At 30.5% G+C, this 17642-nt stretch overlaps 2 protein-coding genes and 1 pseudogene across 2 annotated transcripts; 1 reads left to right on the top strand and 2 right to left on the bottom strand.

Annotated features, from left to right (window-relative positions):
- Positions 1-2674: 2674 nt before the first annotated feature.
- Positions 2675-3063, bottom strand: LOC132951826 (uncharacterized; annotated as a pseudogene).
- A 6480-nt stretch (positions 3064-9543) lies between these two features.
- Positions 9544-9933, top strand: LOC132951714 (uncharacterized). The gene has a single exon (XM_061023641.1). It carries the CDS (start codon positions 9544-9546, stop codon positions 9931-9933), a length of 390 nt encoding a protein of 129 aa, XP_060879624.1.
- A 6919-nt stretch (positions 9934-16852) lies between these two features.
- LOC132953039 (EPM2A-interacting protein 1-like) lies at positions 16853-17263 on the bottom strand. Its single transcript, XM_061025588.1, has one exon. It carries the CDS (start codon positions 17261-17263, stop codon positions 16853-16855), a length of 411 nt encoding a protein of 136 aa, XP_060881571.1.
- Between the last annotated feature and the right edge of the window lie 379 nt (positions 17264-17642).

Here is a 17642-nt window from a genome sequence, read left to right as displayed (position 1 = left end):
TCACACGAGGGATAGCACCACAGTACCATACGTATAAACAATAATAATAATTAATAGCACGCCGGACGGCGCGATCACGAAGCAATGCACTAACGCGAAATAATAATCAACACACAGCGAGGAATATAATAACACAACATAAATCGCACCACACGCGGTGGCCGAACGACGGACGGTCGCGACACACGTACGGTGGGCTCACCTAGAGCGTACGGAGAGGACTAGTATAAAGTTGCCGGCAGCGATTCGTCCGGAGCCCGGTGTCCGCGGTCCGCGCGATGCGCCGTCCGTCTCGCGGACCGGTTGCCAGCTGCTGCACAATAAACGGCGGCAAGTTCGAACAGATGGTGTGTGCCCGAAATTGTCCAGTATATATACTGTCCTCCGTACCTAATTGTGTAATGAAAACAGACGGTTGTCGTTTAGGTTATACTTGAATAATTCGTTTATTTTCATCAACTAATATTTTAACAATATTTTTGATCCAATTTTTACAATATTTTCTTTTACTGATCAATATTAATACTCAAAGAGTTTACAAAAATACAAATGATTTATCTGGGAATACATTTAGTGGTGGGAATCATACATTGAACTCACGATGTGGGTCTGTGGATTGGTATGAGGTATATGTCTGTGGGGCAGCCTCGTGGATGTCGTACTGCTCCGGTCGTGATGGTACAACGGGGTACAGTCGGGTGACGGCGGCGGCAATGGCTCGGCGTTCTCAATAACGGTAGCGGCACAACTGGGTCCGGACGGCGGCGACAACGGCTCGGCGTTCTCGGATAAACTTGCGTAACGGGTTGGACGGCGGCGGCGATGGCTCGACGTTCTCAATAACGGTAACAGCACAATTGGGTCCGGACGGCGGCGGCGACGGCTCGGCGTTCTCGGATAAACTTGCGTAACGGGTTGGACGGCGGCAGCGACGGCTCGGCGTTCTCAACAACAATAGCGGCACAACTGGATCAGACGGCGGCGGCGGCTCGGCGTTCTCGAATTCACACTTGCGTAACGGGTTGGACGGTGGCGGCGATGGTTCTCAATAACGGTAGCGGCACAACTGGGTCCGGACGGCGGCGGCAACGGCTCGGCGTTCTCGGATAAACTTGCGTAACGGGTTGGACGGCGGCGGCGATGGCTCGGCGTTCTCAACAACGATAGTGGACAGGGTAGCCAACTGGACTTATGAGAGTCATGGGTTGGTGGGGACAGTCTGTGGCATTACAGTATCTGCCGGTCATTAAATACCGGCCGGCTTCTGCAGACTGGAGGCAAGGTGCTGTGGAATTGTTTGGCGGAAGTTCCCGTGTCTACCGGTAACAAAGTACCGGTCGGTTTACTAACTCGCCGCACTCAGCGAAGGGGACGAAGGTGCTGTTGCTGTGCTCGTTGGCCTATACTTATGTTAAGTCTGGCCGTAGCGATAGGGGTTGTGCTATGGTAGCGGTTTTGGTCTCTTTGGGTGGTCCGGTTGTACCTAAAACCACTTAAAATATCCTGGGAGATAGCTCTACTGGTCTGGATTCTGGATTACTTTCAACTTTGGTTTTAAGTTGAGGGGTTTTTATTTAATCAGTGATTTCCCGGAGGGCGGCAGGCGTCCGGAAATCGGGTACTGCACGGGCGCTATCTGTGGCTGTGTGGTGCGGTTGGGTTTGGGCGTTCGCCGGTGTTTCGCCGGTTCTACAATCGCAAGAGCGCGCGGTAGTCTTTACATGTGACGGTGTGGTAACGGGCCACGAGAGTGCGCCACCTAAATGAGCACTCCGTTTTATCCCGTTACAATTGTAATAACTGTGCGCAACTATAGATACTAAGGTGTGCCATCGGTAATCTATGAGAAAATTGCAATTTTATATCATACATTTCCAATAAATTGCTGTTGAAAAAATTGCATCTGCAAGTTGCAGCTTTACAACATTTGAATACGACAGGGCTCAGAGCTTTCAGAAAATAAATTAATAAAGCATAAAGTACATACGTGATAGGGTAGTGTAATATTGATGAAATAATATATAGAATGATTTAAGTTCACCGATTACATAATATATTGTTACAAACGTTTAACTACCTATATGTTATGAATAATATAATAATAATAATGATACAATGGATAAAATCATAAAGAAAATCGAAAAACAATAACATAATTTAAAGAATTATTGTATTGAAATATTTTTATTTTGCACACGGGTGTAAATATTTTTGGGAAACGGGAGACTGTCTTACCTATATAATATTTATAATACTAACAATCGGGATAGTTTTAAAAATAGTTTACTGCACCACTGCTGCCGAACAATAATAATACTATGCACGACGATGGGCAACTGCGGTGGCAGCTATACCTATAATATATAGGTAATATTGTGAGAGATTAGTGTGCAAAGTAAAACGGTGAAAATAATATTAAATCCTTCACGGCGGTAATCGGATGGGTATATTATTATATACTACGCCATATTATAATCATGTAGTGGGGTATTGTCACCCCTGTGTTACCGCTATGTGTACCATTTTTGGTACATGGTTAATTTGCATTCAAGCTAACTCAAAAAAAAGCAAACATACCTTATTTTCTACAAACCTAAAGCTTTATGAAAAAGTTTGATATTTTTATTTTAGTTATAAAATTTAAGTTATACTAAATATGGTACACGTACGGAACCTACACACACGTTTGTACCTCGTCTGGGTCAATGTTGCAGTCCGTGAAATTGGCCTTATCGAAACCTTTTTTTTTACGCACATGTAACACGAGAAGTTGCAAACGCAATGATATGAGTCGTCTGTGCAGCCCTCTATGCAGTCTTCTTCGGTGTAGAACTGCTTGTTGCCAAATTCGGATGAACACGTGAAACATGTGAGATTGTACTCAGGCAACCATCTGGTAAAGCATGGTCTTTTCTTTTCAGTGTGGCACTTCGATTTCAGACAATCCTCGCACAACTTGTAGATTCTGCCGGATTCCATCGATTCGATGGGCGAGTACAAGTTTAAGAAACTCAACAGTATCGTGAAAGTGAACACGGGCACGGCGGCGTCCGACAGAAACATATTTGTGTTGTTGTTGTTGTTATAGGTACTAACCTATAAATGAATTACGATGTCTGTTATTTCGAAATCTGAAGGTGATTCAGGGAATGAGTTTGTATAATATGTGTGTGTGTGTGTATTTTATATTACTGTCATGACAAGTATAATATATTATAGGTTCAGGGTGCACGATAAACGATAATCTAGTATTCTAGTGGAAATTATAATTTATGTGTGCGTTAATAGCTGATTGACTACTTATATCCAAACTGCAGCTGCCGGTTACGCGACTGTATCATTGGCCGGGTCTAAATGTGGTAGGGTTTAGCAATGGGTTGTCGAATGATCACAAAAACATTTAATATTTATTAATTTATATTTTATATTTCCATCGTATAGTGTGTGCCAAAAGTCCCACATCGCTCTAATATCATCTTAGTGTCAAATCAACGGGGTGATATAGATAACAGTTGCGATTTTTCAACAGCAATTTATTCGACATGTATGAATTGCAATTTTCTTTAAATTATCGACAGTAAAACCACCCCTCTAAATATAGTTTTGCGCCAACCTTACAAATTAATACTAAAGGCGATACGTGAGACTTTTAAGATATAATGGATCCTATTTAAATTATTGAAAAGGCCTAATCCTAATAATTAATATGTAGGTGCCTACCTATGTCGCATCTACATAGAGAAATCATCAATTCATGTACTATATATCCAGATAGTGAAATTCGTCGATTTCGTAAACTTTAAAGAAAATAAATAAAATGGACAATACTTCTATTATATACTTTGTATAATTAGTATATAAAACCAACTTTTCTATGTTATTTAGCAATAAAGTATATTATATCATAATAAACCTTCTTACAAAAACCGTCCATACTATACTATTCTATATTGTTTTATGAACAACAACATAATTATTTATTTTTAAATTGAAAATATTATACAATTTATTTACTTGTTCTAAACCGTACGTATAACGTATATTTTTTTATAAATACCTATTTTTATATATTGTTTAACCTTACTATTTATTTTTACACGAATATTTATTATGACATCAACTGTTACATACCATATTATTTTTTAAAACATGCACACCTACACAAATATTATATTCGGTGGATCTGAAGGTCCCCTATAATTAATTTTCGGTATTCCAAATACAACGCATTGAATAATTAATGATTTCAAAATCGTCTGATATATTTTTTTTGTTTTAACTGAAAAATAAATTTTAATTATGATCTAAAGTACATTATAGGAAGTCAGGTAAGTTGACGTGTTAAGTAAGATGACAATTGATGAAATCAAAATAGTTTCAAATTATTTTGATCAGTAATAACAAATTTATTTACAAAAACGTAATTAATGTCAACCAATGTAATATATTATAAACTGTTTCAGAACCGGATAACAATTAACAGAAATCAGTAGGCAAAGTCAAATATTTTAACAAGTAGGTTGAATGACACGTATTCTTAGTTGCTGTCTAATATATTGTTTATTTGATTTACATTTGTTTTTTTTATAAGTTATTAATCAAAACACAAGACACGTATTATAACCAGTGTTGGGAAAAGATAACCAAAAAATCATCTGGATAAGATAACAGATAATTCATTCAAAATATCTAAATAAAGATAAAAATACACATACATTTATCTAGATAAAAAAATAGGTAATTTTTTTTAAAATTATATTATAAATAATGTAATTTATTAGTAATTACTAATTAGATAATATATATTAATTAATAAATCCTTAATGTCATTTCTCAACTAAAATAATATACAATTTAAATTTTTAATACAACTTGAATAAAAATAAAATAACAAAATTAAACTGACAATATTTTAGTAAACATTTCTTTTTTTTAATATATTTATATTGGAATTTGGAATCGCTACTCGGTTCTCGTAAATTATTGGCTATTTCAGTAATTAAAAATATTCTTATTATTATATTATTTATCTAGATAAATTACCACAGATAACCATTACATTTATCTAGATGAGATAATTAGATGATTTAATTATTTTTATCTAGATAAGATAATTAAAGAAATAATTTTATCTAGATCATTTATCAAAGATAAAATTATCTAGATGATTCCCAACACTGATTATAACGGATATGTTGGACAAATTTATATACATCAACTTATCAGAATATTAGTTTTAAATTATACTTAGTAAATTTTGTTATTAAAAGGTATTAAAAAGTATTAAATGTTAATACAACATTTGCATTAATATTGAAATGTATTTCATCTCTTTTTTTTTTTTTTGCGGTATCGACGCCGCTGCCTGAACTGCTTAAGCATTACATCAACAGTGCCGTCATAATTTGCTAATTTTTTCAATTAATACAATAATGAATAAATATATTTTAATTAACACATAACAATTATAATTTTATAACAATTACAATAATTATACAATTTTTTTAACGATAGTTTATTAGTTTCATGAACTTCCATTTCATGAAATGGAGAATACCTATATTGTATACTTTGTGTTATAAAACAAACTTTTTTATGTTATTTAGCAATCAAGTATATTATATCATAGTAAATATATTCTCACAAAAACCTTCCATTCTATACATTTATATATTGTTTTATGAACAACAACTTAACAAGTCAATAAAATGTATTATATTTTAATATATTTTTAAATTGAAATACCATACAGTTTATTGACTAAAAATTGAAGATGAAAAATGTATGTTACCTCATCAATCGAGAACGGCTGTGCCGATTTGGCTCAATCTTTTTTTTGTGTTCGTAATTGTCAGGACAAGGTCCTTATGAAAGAACATTTTGGAAAAATCCACCGGAAAATTAGAAATTTTGGATGTCAACAAATACAACAGTGGCGCCAGTGGCTGTCCAGAAAAAAATAAACTAAATAATAAAAATGGTGGATAAGTGGATGTCGCTCTGCTGTACAGTAGGTTACAAGTGGGTCACTGTAATGGGTGGTGTTAAATTTGAATTCAATGATATAATATCATTGTATAAGAAAAACGATTCTGAGCGAAAACGGTCAGTCAGCCTATGATATTACCAAGTATATTTGATGATATTATTGTGAATAAAGTAATTTATATATAACCTATTTACGTGGAGCCTTGTTTTAATTTTTCAATCCTTAGCCATAAAAGTTAAACATTTTATACATTTTTAACTACAAAATAATTATTAAATTATAAATTTGATAAATTTTGTCAAAATTTAAACTTTAAATGCTTATAAAAAAAAATTGTGCCTAAATATTTTAATATTTTTCAACTGCTATAAGAACGATATATCAGGAGCCTTATATTCAATTTTCACGCTTTTTTACCCAACAAAAATTTTTTTATTGATATTTAGAAAAAAAAACTAAAATAATTGAAAACTCACAATGTCCGTAAACCGCTCAAAAAGAATCAAAATATTTTCAAAATTTTATGGTGTATAGAAAATGCTAATATAAACATTCAGTGAAATTTTCAAGTATCTACAGTCATTCGTTTTTTAATTACAATAAAATAAGAAAATTGTTACATGAGAAATCGAGTGAATATCAAATGTTGTAAAAATATAAATTTCAGACGCTCATAAAAATGTAATTTAAGTTTCTTGTAGACATTTTTTTTTTGATAAAGGTAGACAAACTTATGAGTAATCATATATTATATTTTAAAATCTTAGATTTAAAAAGAAAAATTTTTATGAATTCTCAACTCAAAATAATTTGCTAATTTTCGTGATTTTTCCGTATTTTGTCAATATTTGAACTTTAAATGCTTATAAATAAAAACTGTGACTAAGAATTTTTTAAATATTTTTCATCTGCCTTTGAAACATTAACATATTTTCAAAATGATATGGTGTATAGAAAATGCTAATACAAACATTCAGTCAAAATTTCATGTCTCTACGGTCATTTGTTTTAGAGTTACGCCAAAAACCAAAATCGATTTTCTCGAAAACAGATTTTGCGTAAAAATTCCCGTTTTTTTCTTAATTTTTCTTTTGTTTTTCACGTCGCTTTTGAAAACTACTGGAAAATTTTTACTTTTGACCCCCCCCCCCCCCCAAAGTACTAACTTGATTCACTTTCCTATCAGAAAAGTTACTGTTGAAGAAAATCCAAGCATATTTACTGTCCTAAAAGGTGATGACAGACACAAAAAAAAAAAAATAAAAAAAAAAAACACACATCATTGTAAAATCAATACATTCATCGCTTCGCTCAGAATCTAAAATTTAGTTTATTGATGCAGATTAAAATAATAATAGTGTATTATGCCTATATTATATTGGTTTCTATATTAGTTAATCGGGCATGTTTGTTGACTTGTATTATTATTTTCCATCAATATATATAAATAAATGTTTGTGTGTAGATTAGAACTCAGGGAAGAAGATAGAATAATTTAAAAAGGATTAAATTTGGTTTTTTACGGTTAGGTTAAGTTAGGATTTTATATTAATCCACCGTAGGTGGAATTAAGTAAAAACGACAAACTTGGTATAAATTTGATATTCTAGACTCTAAATCATACACTTACGTACAAACAGCACGGGGTCCGCGATCTACCGTAGGTAGATTGCCTACCTGATAATATACTGCTTCGAATCAGAATTTTTATTCCAGGCAACGAAAAAGTTAAGATTAATTTTGAACACCATACACCGAATATTAAATAACGAATTGAACAAAGTTTGAGTCATATAGAGTTGGTACATTTAACGGGCAACGAAGTTCACGGGATCAGCTATTTTTAATAAAAATATATTTATCATTATATAATTCAAAATTATTCGTACAGAACTCCTGAAAGACATTGACACTTCTGCCCAACAACGTAAAGATTTAAAATCTGTTCGAAAAGCAATTCATTGCGAAAAAAGAAAATATATATCCTGCTTTACCCAAGAATCTTATTGAAGCTGTTGCTAAACTTCAAAATATGAAGACTGTTTTTAAATATAGAAATAAACAACTTATTTATGTACACGACGAGAAGAATTTAATTTGCATTATGACTTATGAATAAAGATAATCTACATTTTGTGGTTAGTTGAACAACTTTTTTGGCTGACGGAACTTTTGCTTTGCACCAAATCATTTTTTAAAAATGTATAGTATACACTGTTATCAAAATAGATATTATGTTCCACTATAGTTTTATTTTTCTTAGAAAATAAATCAAAAACAACTTACATTGACATTTGGAATTATTTAAAGGATTTGTGCCAACATATCAAATAACTTAAATTATACTGAATATGTATTTATATTTATTTGTTGTAGCCGAAACTGGGATAAGTTTCCCACTGTGCAATGAATCGTCACCATCACCGTCGTTCGTCTTCACCGTTGTAAACCTGTCCGACAATCACCTGTCACCCACTAAAAAAATAAATATTCAGATAAGTTGAGGTATATCAATTTGTCCAATTTACACGTAGGTACTACACGATTTTTGTGTTTTGATTAATAACTTATAAATAAACAAGGTAATTCAAAAAAAAGAACATAATAAATGACAGATAAGAATAAGTATCATTCAATTTATGAGTTAAAATATTTGATTTTATACCTACAGATTTCTATTAATTATTGTCTGGTTATATTTTAAAAATAACGTGATATAATGTAGCAGTTTACGTCATAATAAATATTCGTGTAAAAATAAATAGTATGGTAAACAATATATAAAATGAGTATGGTTGATTTATAAAAAGTTGGTTTATAACAAGTCAATAAATTGTATAATATTTCAACTTAAAAATAAATAAAAATATAATTTAATTTATTGACTTATTATGTTGTTGTTCAAAAAACAGTATAGAAATGTATAAAATGGACGGTTTTTGTGAGAAGGTTTACTATGCTATAATATACTTTATTGGTAAGTAATATAAAAATACTAACTACACAAAGTATACAATATACGTATTCTTCATTTCATATCATGGAAGTTCATTTAATGTATTTTCGTCAAAGTGTCCGCGTAGATTTGACACTTAGATGATATTAGAGCGATACGGGACTTTTGGCACACACTATACGATGGAAGTCAAATATTAAATGTTTTTGTGATCATTCGACATCCCATTGAATAAACATTTAGACTAGACCAATTACACGACTTCACGATCGCGTAACCGGCAGCTGTTTGGATATAAAAACGATATGCACACCGATCGAAATATCAGTCAATCAGCTATTAACACACACACAAATTATAATTACCACTAGATTATCGTTTATCGTGAAGCCTGCACCTATAACATATTATACTTGTCGCGGCAGTAGTATAAAATACACAAACACACATATATATGTAATATATAATATACACTTACTTATTCACTGAATCAACATCAAGTCACCACTGCAAGCGATCCACTGAGGAGCAGATTTCGTACTAACAGATATTGCACTGCATATAATATATACGTTAGTATAACAATAACAACAATAATATGTTTCTGTCGGACGCCACCGTACTCATGTTCACTTTCACGATACTGTTGAATTTCTTATACTTGTACTCGCCCATCGAATCGATAGAAACTGGCATACTCTACAAGACGTGCGAGGAATGTCTGAAAACGGCATGCCACATTCAAAAGAAAAGACCATGCAATACCAGATTGTTAGCTGACTACAAATTCATATGTTTTGAGTGTCCACCCGAATTTGGCAACGAACAGTTCTACTCCGAAGATGACTGCTTAAAGGGCTGCACGGACCCGTCATATCATTGCGTTTGCGACTTCTCGTGTTTTATGTGCGTCCAAAAAGAAGGCTTTGATAAGGCCAATTTCACGGAATGCAACATTGACCCAAACGAGGAAATAACTTGCGTGTAAATTCCGTACTGCACCGCCAGCATGCCCACCATGCGATTTTAATAATATTATTATAACTTTTTTCAATTATAATTATTATTGTTCTTAAAAAAATTGGCAACGTGTATACCATATTTAGTACATTATTGTAAATCTTTAATTTCGATACACTACAAATTTTATAATCACATAAAAGTAAAGTAAAGTAAAAATATCAATCTTTTTCATAAAGATTTAGGTTCGTAGAAAATAAGGCATGTTTGCTACTTTTTGGGTTAGCTCAAATGCAAATTAACCGTGTACCACAAATGGTACACATAGCGGTAACATAGGGGTAACAATTCCTTCATTGCATGAACATACTATGACGTAGTATAAAATATACCATCCGATTACCGCCGTGAAGAATTTAATATTGTTTTCACTTTTCACCGTTTTACTTAACACAATAATCTCGCCTAATATGTATAGCCGCCATCGCAGTTACCCGTCGTCGTGCATAGTATTATTATTTTTTACTGTTGTGCAGCAGTGGTGCGTTAACTATTTTTAAAACTATCCTCCTGATTGTTAGTATTATAAATTTTATATAGGTAAGATAGTCTCCCGTTCCCCAAAGTTTTTTTTCACCTGTGTGTAAAAAGAAGTGTCAATATAAAAAATTCTTTAAATTATATTATTTTTATTCGATATTCTTTACGATTTTATCTATTGTATGATTATTATTATTTCATTATACATAATTAATATATAGTTAAGGTAATAAACGTTTGTAATAATATATTATGTTATCGGTGAACTTAAATCATTATATGCATTATTTCATCAATATTAAACTACTATATCACGTATGTACTTTGTGCTTTATTAATTAATTTTTTGAAAGCTTTGAGGCCCGTCGTATTCAAATGTTGTAAAGCTGCAACTTGCAGATGTGATTTTTTCAACAGCAATTTATTGGAAAGTATGACATAAAATTGCAAGTTTCTCATAGATTGCCGATGATAAAACAACCCTTCTATAAATAGATTTATAGGCACACCTTAGCAGTGTTGGGAAAAGATAACCAAAAAATCATCTGGATAAGATAACAGATAATTCAATCAAAATTTATCTAGACAAGATAAAATATAACATCATTTTTTTTCATCTAGATAAAGATAAAAATACACATACATTTGTCTAGATAAAAAAATAGATAATTATACATTTGAAGTACCAATAAAAAAATGCCTAAATGATCGACGGTACTTCTAAGTACCATGATCCTAACTCAAATTTGAATAAAAAAAAAAACAAATAAAATAATTTTATATAGGTCAAAAATAACATGTTTATGCAAAAAAAACTTAAAAAAATATTTTAATTCGATGCTTGGTCAACAAAGGGTATGAAATGTTTTAATATGAGTAAAACCTGAATAACATGAATCACAGGATAGGGAAAGTAACAAATAGATTATACCATATCACACATAGAAATTTAGGAGTTTTAATCACCGATATTCCAGTTTCAACGAGCTGATAGTTTAAGTCAGCGGCCAAGGAGTTCAAAATAACTCTCTAAAAGTGTTACCCAAAAAACATTTTTAGTGACAATAATCATAATATTCATAATAAATATTAGATTACCAATTTAAGTGTATAAAAGATAGGTAGTTATAAGAAAAAAATATTTGGTTCTTGTAAATTAAACCTATACAAATTATTAAAATTAAAAGTATAAATGCATTTTTTACTTAAGACGCTCGGTGTCAATGCAATTCTATCCTCAAAAATACACTCTGTGGGAATAACGATACCGACTTGTAAAATCAACCAAATTTTATATTTTTTTTTTAATTGCTAGAGGGAAATATTCTACAGCCCGCATCAATCTCCGTTTTTCAATATTTTATTCTTAAACTTAATAATAAGTCTAAAAAATAAATCCGACAATTCTACAAAGCTTGAGAGTTATTCTCTTGAGAGTTTAATCATTTTGTTCGATATAATACACCCTATCAACCCCCGCTAAATAGGTTTCGGATGGTAAATTAGTGGAAAAGTCTTATAATTGAGGTGGTAACTAAAATATAAAATTTAATTTTCAAATTTTATAGAATTGTGGAAAATTTGAAAAACTGGCACCGGGACCCTTAAGTTTCGAGGACTATAGTTAAAAAACTAACTAAACAAAATTAATTACGAGTATTAGGGTATCAACATTTTCAGAAAAAAAATCTTTACTAGAATCCATTAAAAAATTTAAAAAATAGTGATTTCCATTTTATAAAATAAAGTTAATTTTGCTATTGGTACACCTGCGTGTTTAAATATTTTGAAATTGTTATAAAAAAGGTGGATAAGTGGATGTCACTCTGCTGTACAGTAGGTTACAAGTGGGTCACTGTAATGGATGGTGTTAAATTTGAATTCAATGATATAATATCATTGTATAAGAAAAACGATTCTGAGCGAAAACGGTTAGTCAGCCTATGATATTACCAAGTATTTTTGATGATATTATTGTGAATAAAATAATTTATGTATAACCTATTAACTTGTAGCCTTGTCTTCAATTTTCAATCCTAAGCTATAAAAGTTGAACATTTTATACATTTTTAACTATACAAAATAATTATTAAATTATAAATTTGATAAATTTTGTCAAAATTTGAAATTTAAATGCTTATAAAAAAAATTGTGACTTTGTATTTTTAATATTTTTCAACTCCTATTAAAACGATATATCAGGAGCCTTATATTAAATTGTCACGCTTTTTTATCCAACAAATAAAATTTTATTGATATTTATAGAAAAAAAAAACTAAAAAAATTAAAAACTGACAATGTCCGTAAACAGCTCAAAAAGAATCAAGCTATTTTCAAAATGTTATCGTGTATAGAAAATGGTAATACAAACATTCAGTGACATTTTCAAGTATCTACACTCTACAGTCATCCGTTTTTTAATTACAACAAAATAAGAAAATCGTTACATGAGATATCGAGTGAATATCAAATGTTGTAAACATATGAATTTCAAACGCTCATAAAAATTTAATTTGACTTTCTTGTAGACATTTTTTTTTTTTTTTGATAAAGGCAGACAAACTTATGAATAATCTTGTATTAAATTTTCAAATCTAAGATTTAAAAAGAAAAATTTTTATGAATTCTCAACTCAAAATAATTTGCTAATTTTCGTGATTTTTCAGTATTTTGTCAAAATTTGAACTTTAATGCTTATAAATAAAAACTGTGACTAAGGATTTTTAATTTTTTTCATCTGCCTTTGAAACAATAACTTAGGAGCCTTCTATTAAATTTTCAAGCTTTTTTACTCAACAGATAAAATTTTATTGATATTTATAGAAAAAAAAACTAAAAAAATTGAAAACTGACAATGTCCGTAAACAGCTCAAAATAAGTCAAAATATTTGGAAAATGTTATGGTGTATAGAAAATTCTAATATAAACATTCAGTCAAATTTTCATGTACCTATGGTAATTTGTTTTAGAGTTGCACCAAAAACCAAAATCGATTTTCTCCAAAACAGATTTTGCGTAAAAATTCCCGTTTTTCCTTAATTTTTCTTTTGTTTTTCACGTCGCATTTGAAAACTACTGATAAATCTTTACTTTTGACCCCCCTCCCCCCCAAAAAAAAAGTACTAACTAGATTCACTTTTCTATCCGAAAAGTTACTGTTGAAGAAAATCCAAGCACTTTTACTGTCCTAAAAAGTGATGACAGACACAAAAAATTTTTTTAAAAAAAACACACATCATTGTGAAATTAATACATTGATCGCTTCGCCCAGAATCTAAAAATTGTTAAAAATAAAGAAACACGTCTTTTTTTGTTTTTTTGAAATTCCATATCATTGATCTATAATCATTAAAAAAACCCCGTGTACAATGACATAAGATACACTCTGTATATTTCATTTCACAGCAACAGCGACTCGATTCTTACGCGCTTCGTGGCAAATTTATCACAAACCAGAAGTTTCCTAACTACGATCGAAAAAATCCGTAAAATATTCGTTATCAATTTTAATAAATTGCGTGATTTTTTGCTCAAAACACGCTTTACGGGAAAAACTCTCACTCATCGTAGAATGGTCATCTGATTTGATTAATTTTTTTTTTTCATTAGAAAGGGGATAATTTTTTACAGAGGCATTGGACAAACATAAAACAAATAAGAAAATCTTGTGAAAATTGGTCATATTCAAAATTTATTATATGGTATTATATGGTTCAGAAATAGAATTTTGAAAATCCAAGTCCAATGCGCCCTGTAAGAAGTGTTTCTCTTTCCAAAAAAAATGTATTATCTAAATCGGATCACTCTACGAGGCGTGAGAGTTTTTCCTGTAAGGCATGTTTTTGAGCAAAAAAACAGTTCACATGCAGGCTCCTGAAACCCAAGTGTTCTTGTATGTTCATCAGGCAATACAGCATTATTAGAGTTGAAAAATATTGCGGCCTCATTGCTTCATCGGGACGCGTAATGAAAAACCAATACCTATTCAAAATGTAAACTACGTAGTACTAAAGTATATTATATTATACTAGCTGAACCCGTGCACTTCGTTGCTCGTTAAATATACCAACTCTATATGACTCAAACTTTGTTCAATTCGTTATTTAAGATTTGGTGTATGGTGTTCAAAACTAATCTTAACTTTTCCGTTGCCCTAAATAAAAATTCTGGTTCGCAGCTGTATATTATCAGGTAGGCAATCTACCTGCGGTAGATCGCGAACCCCGTGCTGTTTGTACGTAAGTGTATGAAAGTTATACCAAGTTTGTCGTATTCTACCTTTGGTGGATTAATTTAATCATTTAATACCAAATCCAACCTAACATGTTGCGTCACCATTGTATTTTTGACATCCAGATTTCCTACTTTGCCGGCGGATTTTCCTAAAGTTTCTTTCATAGAACACTTCTCCGTGATATACTCTTTCGTTCAAAAAAAAAATCAAAAAAACCTGATAAGTATAATGTTAGAGTTTACCCAGTACAAAGATTTTCATTTCACATTTATATTTTAGAAGATATATACATATTGACAATAAATAATACAGTGGTACCGCTTATAGTGTTCACTGGTTATAAGAATCAGCCGCTTTTAGTAATACAAATCAACAAACATGCTCGTAATAAATAGCAAACAATATACAATTCACTATTATTATTTTAATCAGCAACTAAATTTTTTATTATTTAGTTTATTTTTTTCTGGACAGATGGCGCCACTATTGTATTTTTTGACATCCAAATCATTACTTTTCCGGTGGATTTTAATAAAATTGTATTGCATAAGAACCTTCTCCTGACAATTACGAACACAACAAAAAAAGAATTAGCGAAATCGGTGTAGCCGCTCACGCGTGATGCGATGACGAAGGGAAACAGTGATCCATTTTTATATATAGAGATTATAATATTAGTTCTTTATTTAAGCCAAATATTTATTCAAGTACTTAAATAATAAACAAGAGCTAAGATAGGCAGAGCATCACACAAATTATTCCTGTGGGCCATGTAGGTATTACGTTAGGTTAGGTAAGGGTTTACCCTAACCCAACCTAAGCATATAGGCTTTCCATACTATACGTCTGATATTTTTGAATTCAATTAAACATTATAATATAAATACATATTTTACATAACCTATGATCCAATTATTGTTCTTATACAACATATACAAAAATATACAGATAATAATATTATTATGTTAAAGGATAAAATATAAACAGGTTATTGGGTAGCCATACTAAAACAATAATTTAATATAATTAATTAATAATTAATACCATATAATATGTAAAATATATATAAAACAATATACCTATCTGTACAATGGTACATATAATATACATTGTACACGATTTTTGTGTTTTAATTATTAACTTATAAAAAAACAAGGTAATTCAAATAAAGAACATAATACATGACAGATAAGAATAAGTATCATTCAATTTATGAGTTAAAATATTTGATATTATACCTACAGATTACTGTTAATTATTATCTGGTTATGTAAACAGTTTATAACATTACATTTTCTAAACTTAATTTCTTTTTTTGTAAATAAATTTGTTATCACTTTGATAATTTGAACCTTAGAGATCAAATGTTTCCGATTATACGTTATTTCAATATCATAAATTAGTCATCTTACCCAACACGTCAACTTACCCTGGTTTCCTACAATGTACTTTTAAAATTTATTTTTTCAGGGAAACAAAAAAATATCAGACGATTTTGAAATTATTAATTATTTGATGCGTTGTGTTCGGAATACCAAAAGTTAATAGGGAACCTACAGATTCAGCAACCATAATATTTGGGTAGGTGTGCGTGTTTTAAAAATAACATGATATAATGTAACAATTTATGTCATAATAAATCATCGTGCAAAAATAAATAGTAAGGTTAAACAAAATATAAAAATAGGTATGGTTAATTTATAAAAAGTATACGTTATACGTATGGTTTATAACAAGTCAATAAATTGTTTAATATTTCACCTTAAAAATAAATAAAAATATAATATAATATATTGACTTGTTATGTTGTTGTTCAAAAAACAGTATAGAAATGTATAAAATGGACGGTTTTCGTGAGAAGGTTTACTATGATATAATAAACTTTATTGGTAAATAATATAAAAATACTAATTACACAAAGTATACAATATAGCAGGGGCGGCCAAACTTTTTTTGGTCACAATCTACTAAAAATATACTTCACCTTTGAGGATCGACTTTTATAGAAAATTTTTTTTATTATTGAATAACTATAATTATTAAGAAACATACTTGCATAAAGTGGATATAAACATACAAGAAGTATTATAAACTAATTACTAATTACTAAACATAATAATATAATAATAAATAATAATTTCTAAAATCTAATTAGATAAGTTTAATTAACATATTATTTTATTGATCTGGGCATTGTTGAAGTGTGACATTGCATGGTCAACAATTGGTCGTAATCTGGCGAATAGTTGCTAACTGCTAATTGAAGACACTGCTCCAAATGGTCATCAGAGAGCGTAGATTGGAATTTTGTTTTTATCATTTTCATGTGAGAAAATGCTGTTTTGCACAAATATATGGATCCAAAATAAGTATGTAACTGCAAAGTTACATTCCTCAAACTCGGATATTTTTCTTCACTCAGTAAATTCCAAAAATTTGTCTCAGAACCTCGAGCTTTGAGGAATATATCTGATTTAATTTTTATAATTTCAGATTCAAATTTTGTAGAATCTATATAAAACAAATTGCTTATTTGTGTAGAAATATTTTCAATATTGTTTGTTTCGGAGAAAGGAAAAGACATAAATCTAATAATCGGCTCTAATTTTTGAATATCTTTAAATCGTTTTCAATCTCAAATTCATTGTACACTTTTTCAACCGCAGAGCAATATATTTCCACTGCTACTGTAGATTTTTGGTTTTCGAAAATCTTCAATTCATCGAATTGAAGTGAAAAATAAACACAATTATTAATGTCTTGTTTTAATATTTCAACTAAATGTTGTCCTATAGATTCTACTCTTCTAGTCACAGTTTTACGAGATAACTGTAAATCGTCTATAGCTGATAAAATTTCTGATTTATTTTTAAAGTTTTCAAATAAAGCATCTGCGCCTTCTAAAAAAGCTTGTCTTACTATTTCACCGGTTTGAAATGATTTTTTATTTTTAGCTAAAACAT

This window comes from Metopolophium dirhodum, chromosome 9 (assembly GCF_019925205.1).
Source record: "Metopolophium dirhodum isolate CAU chromosome 9, ASM1992520v1, whole genome shotgun sequence".
Lineage (NCBI taxonomy): Eukaryota > Metazoa > Arthropoda > Insecta > Hemiptera > Aphididae > Metopolophium > Metopolophium dirhodum.
This window is presented reverse-complemented; position numbering and strand designations above follow the sequence as displayed.

What these genes read in the sequence shown, in the direction of transcription:
- LOC132951714 (XM_061023641.1), top strand. Translation starts at nt 9,544, where the DNA reads ATGTTTCTGTCGGACGCCACCGTACTCATGTTCACTTTCACGATACTG.
- LOC132953039 (XM_061025588.1), bottom strand. Translation starts at nt 17,263, where the DNA reads ATGTCTTTTCCTTTCTCCGAAACAAACAATATTGAAAATATTTCTACA.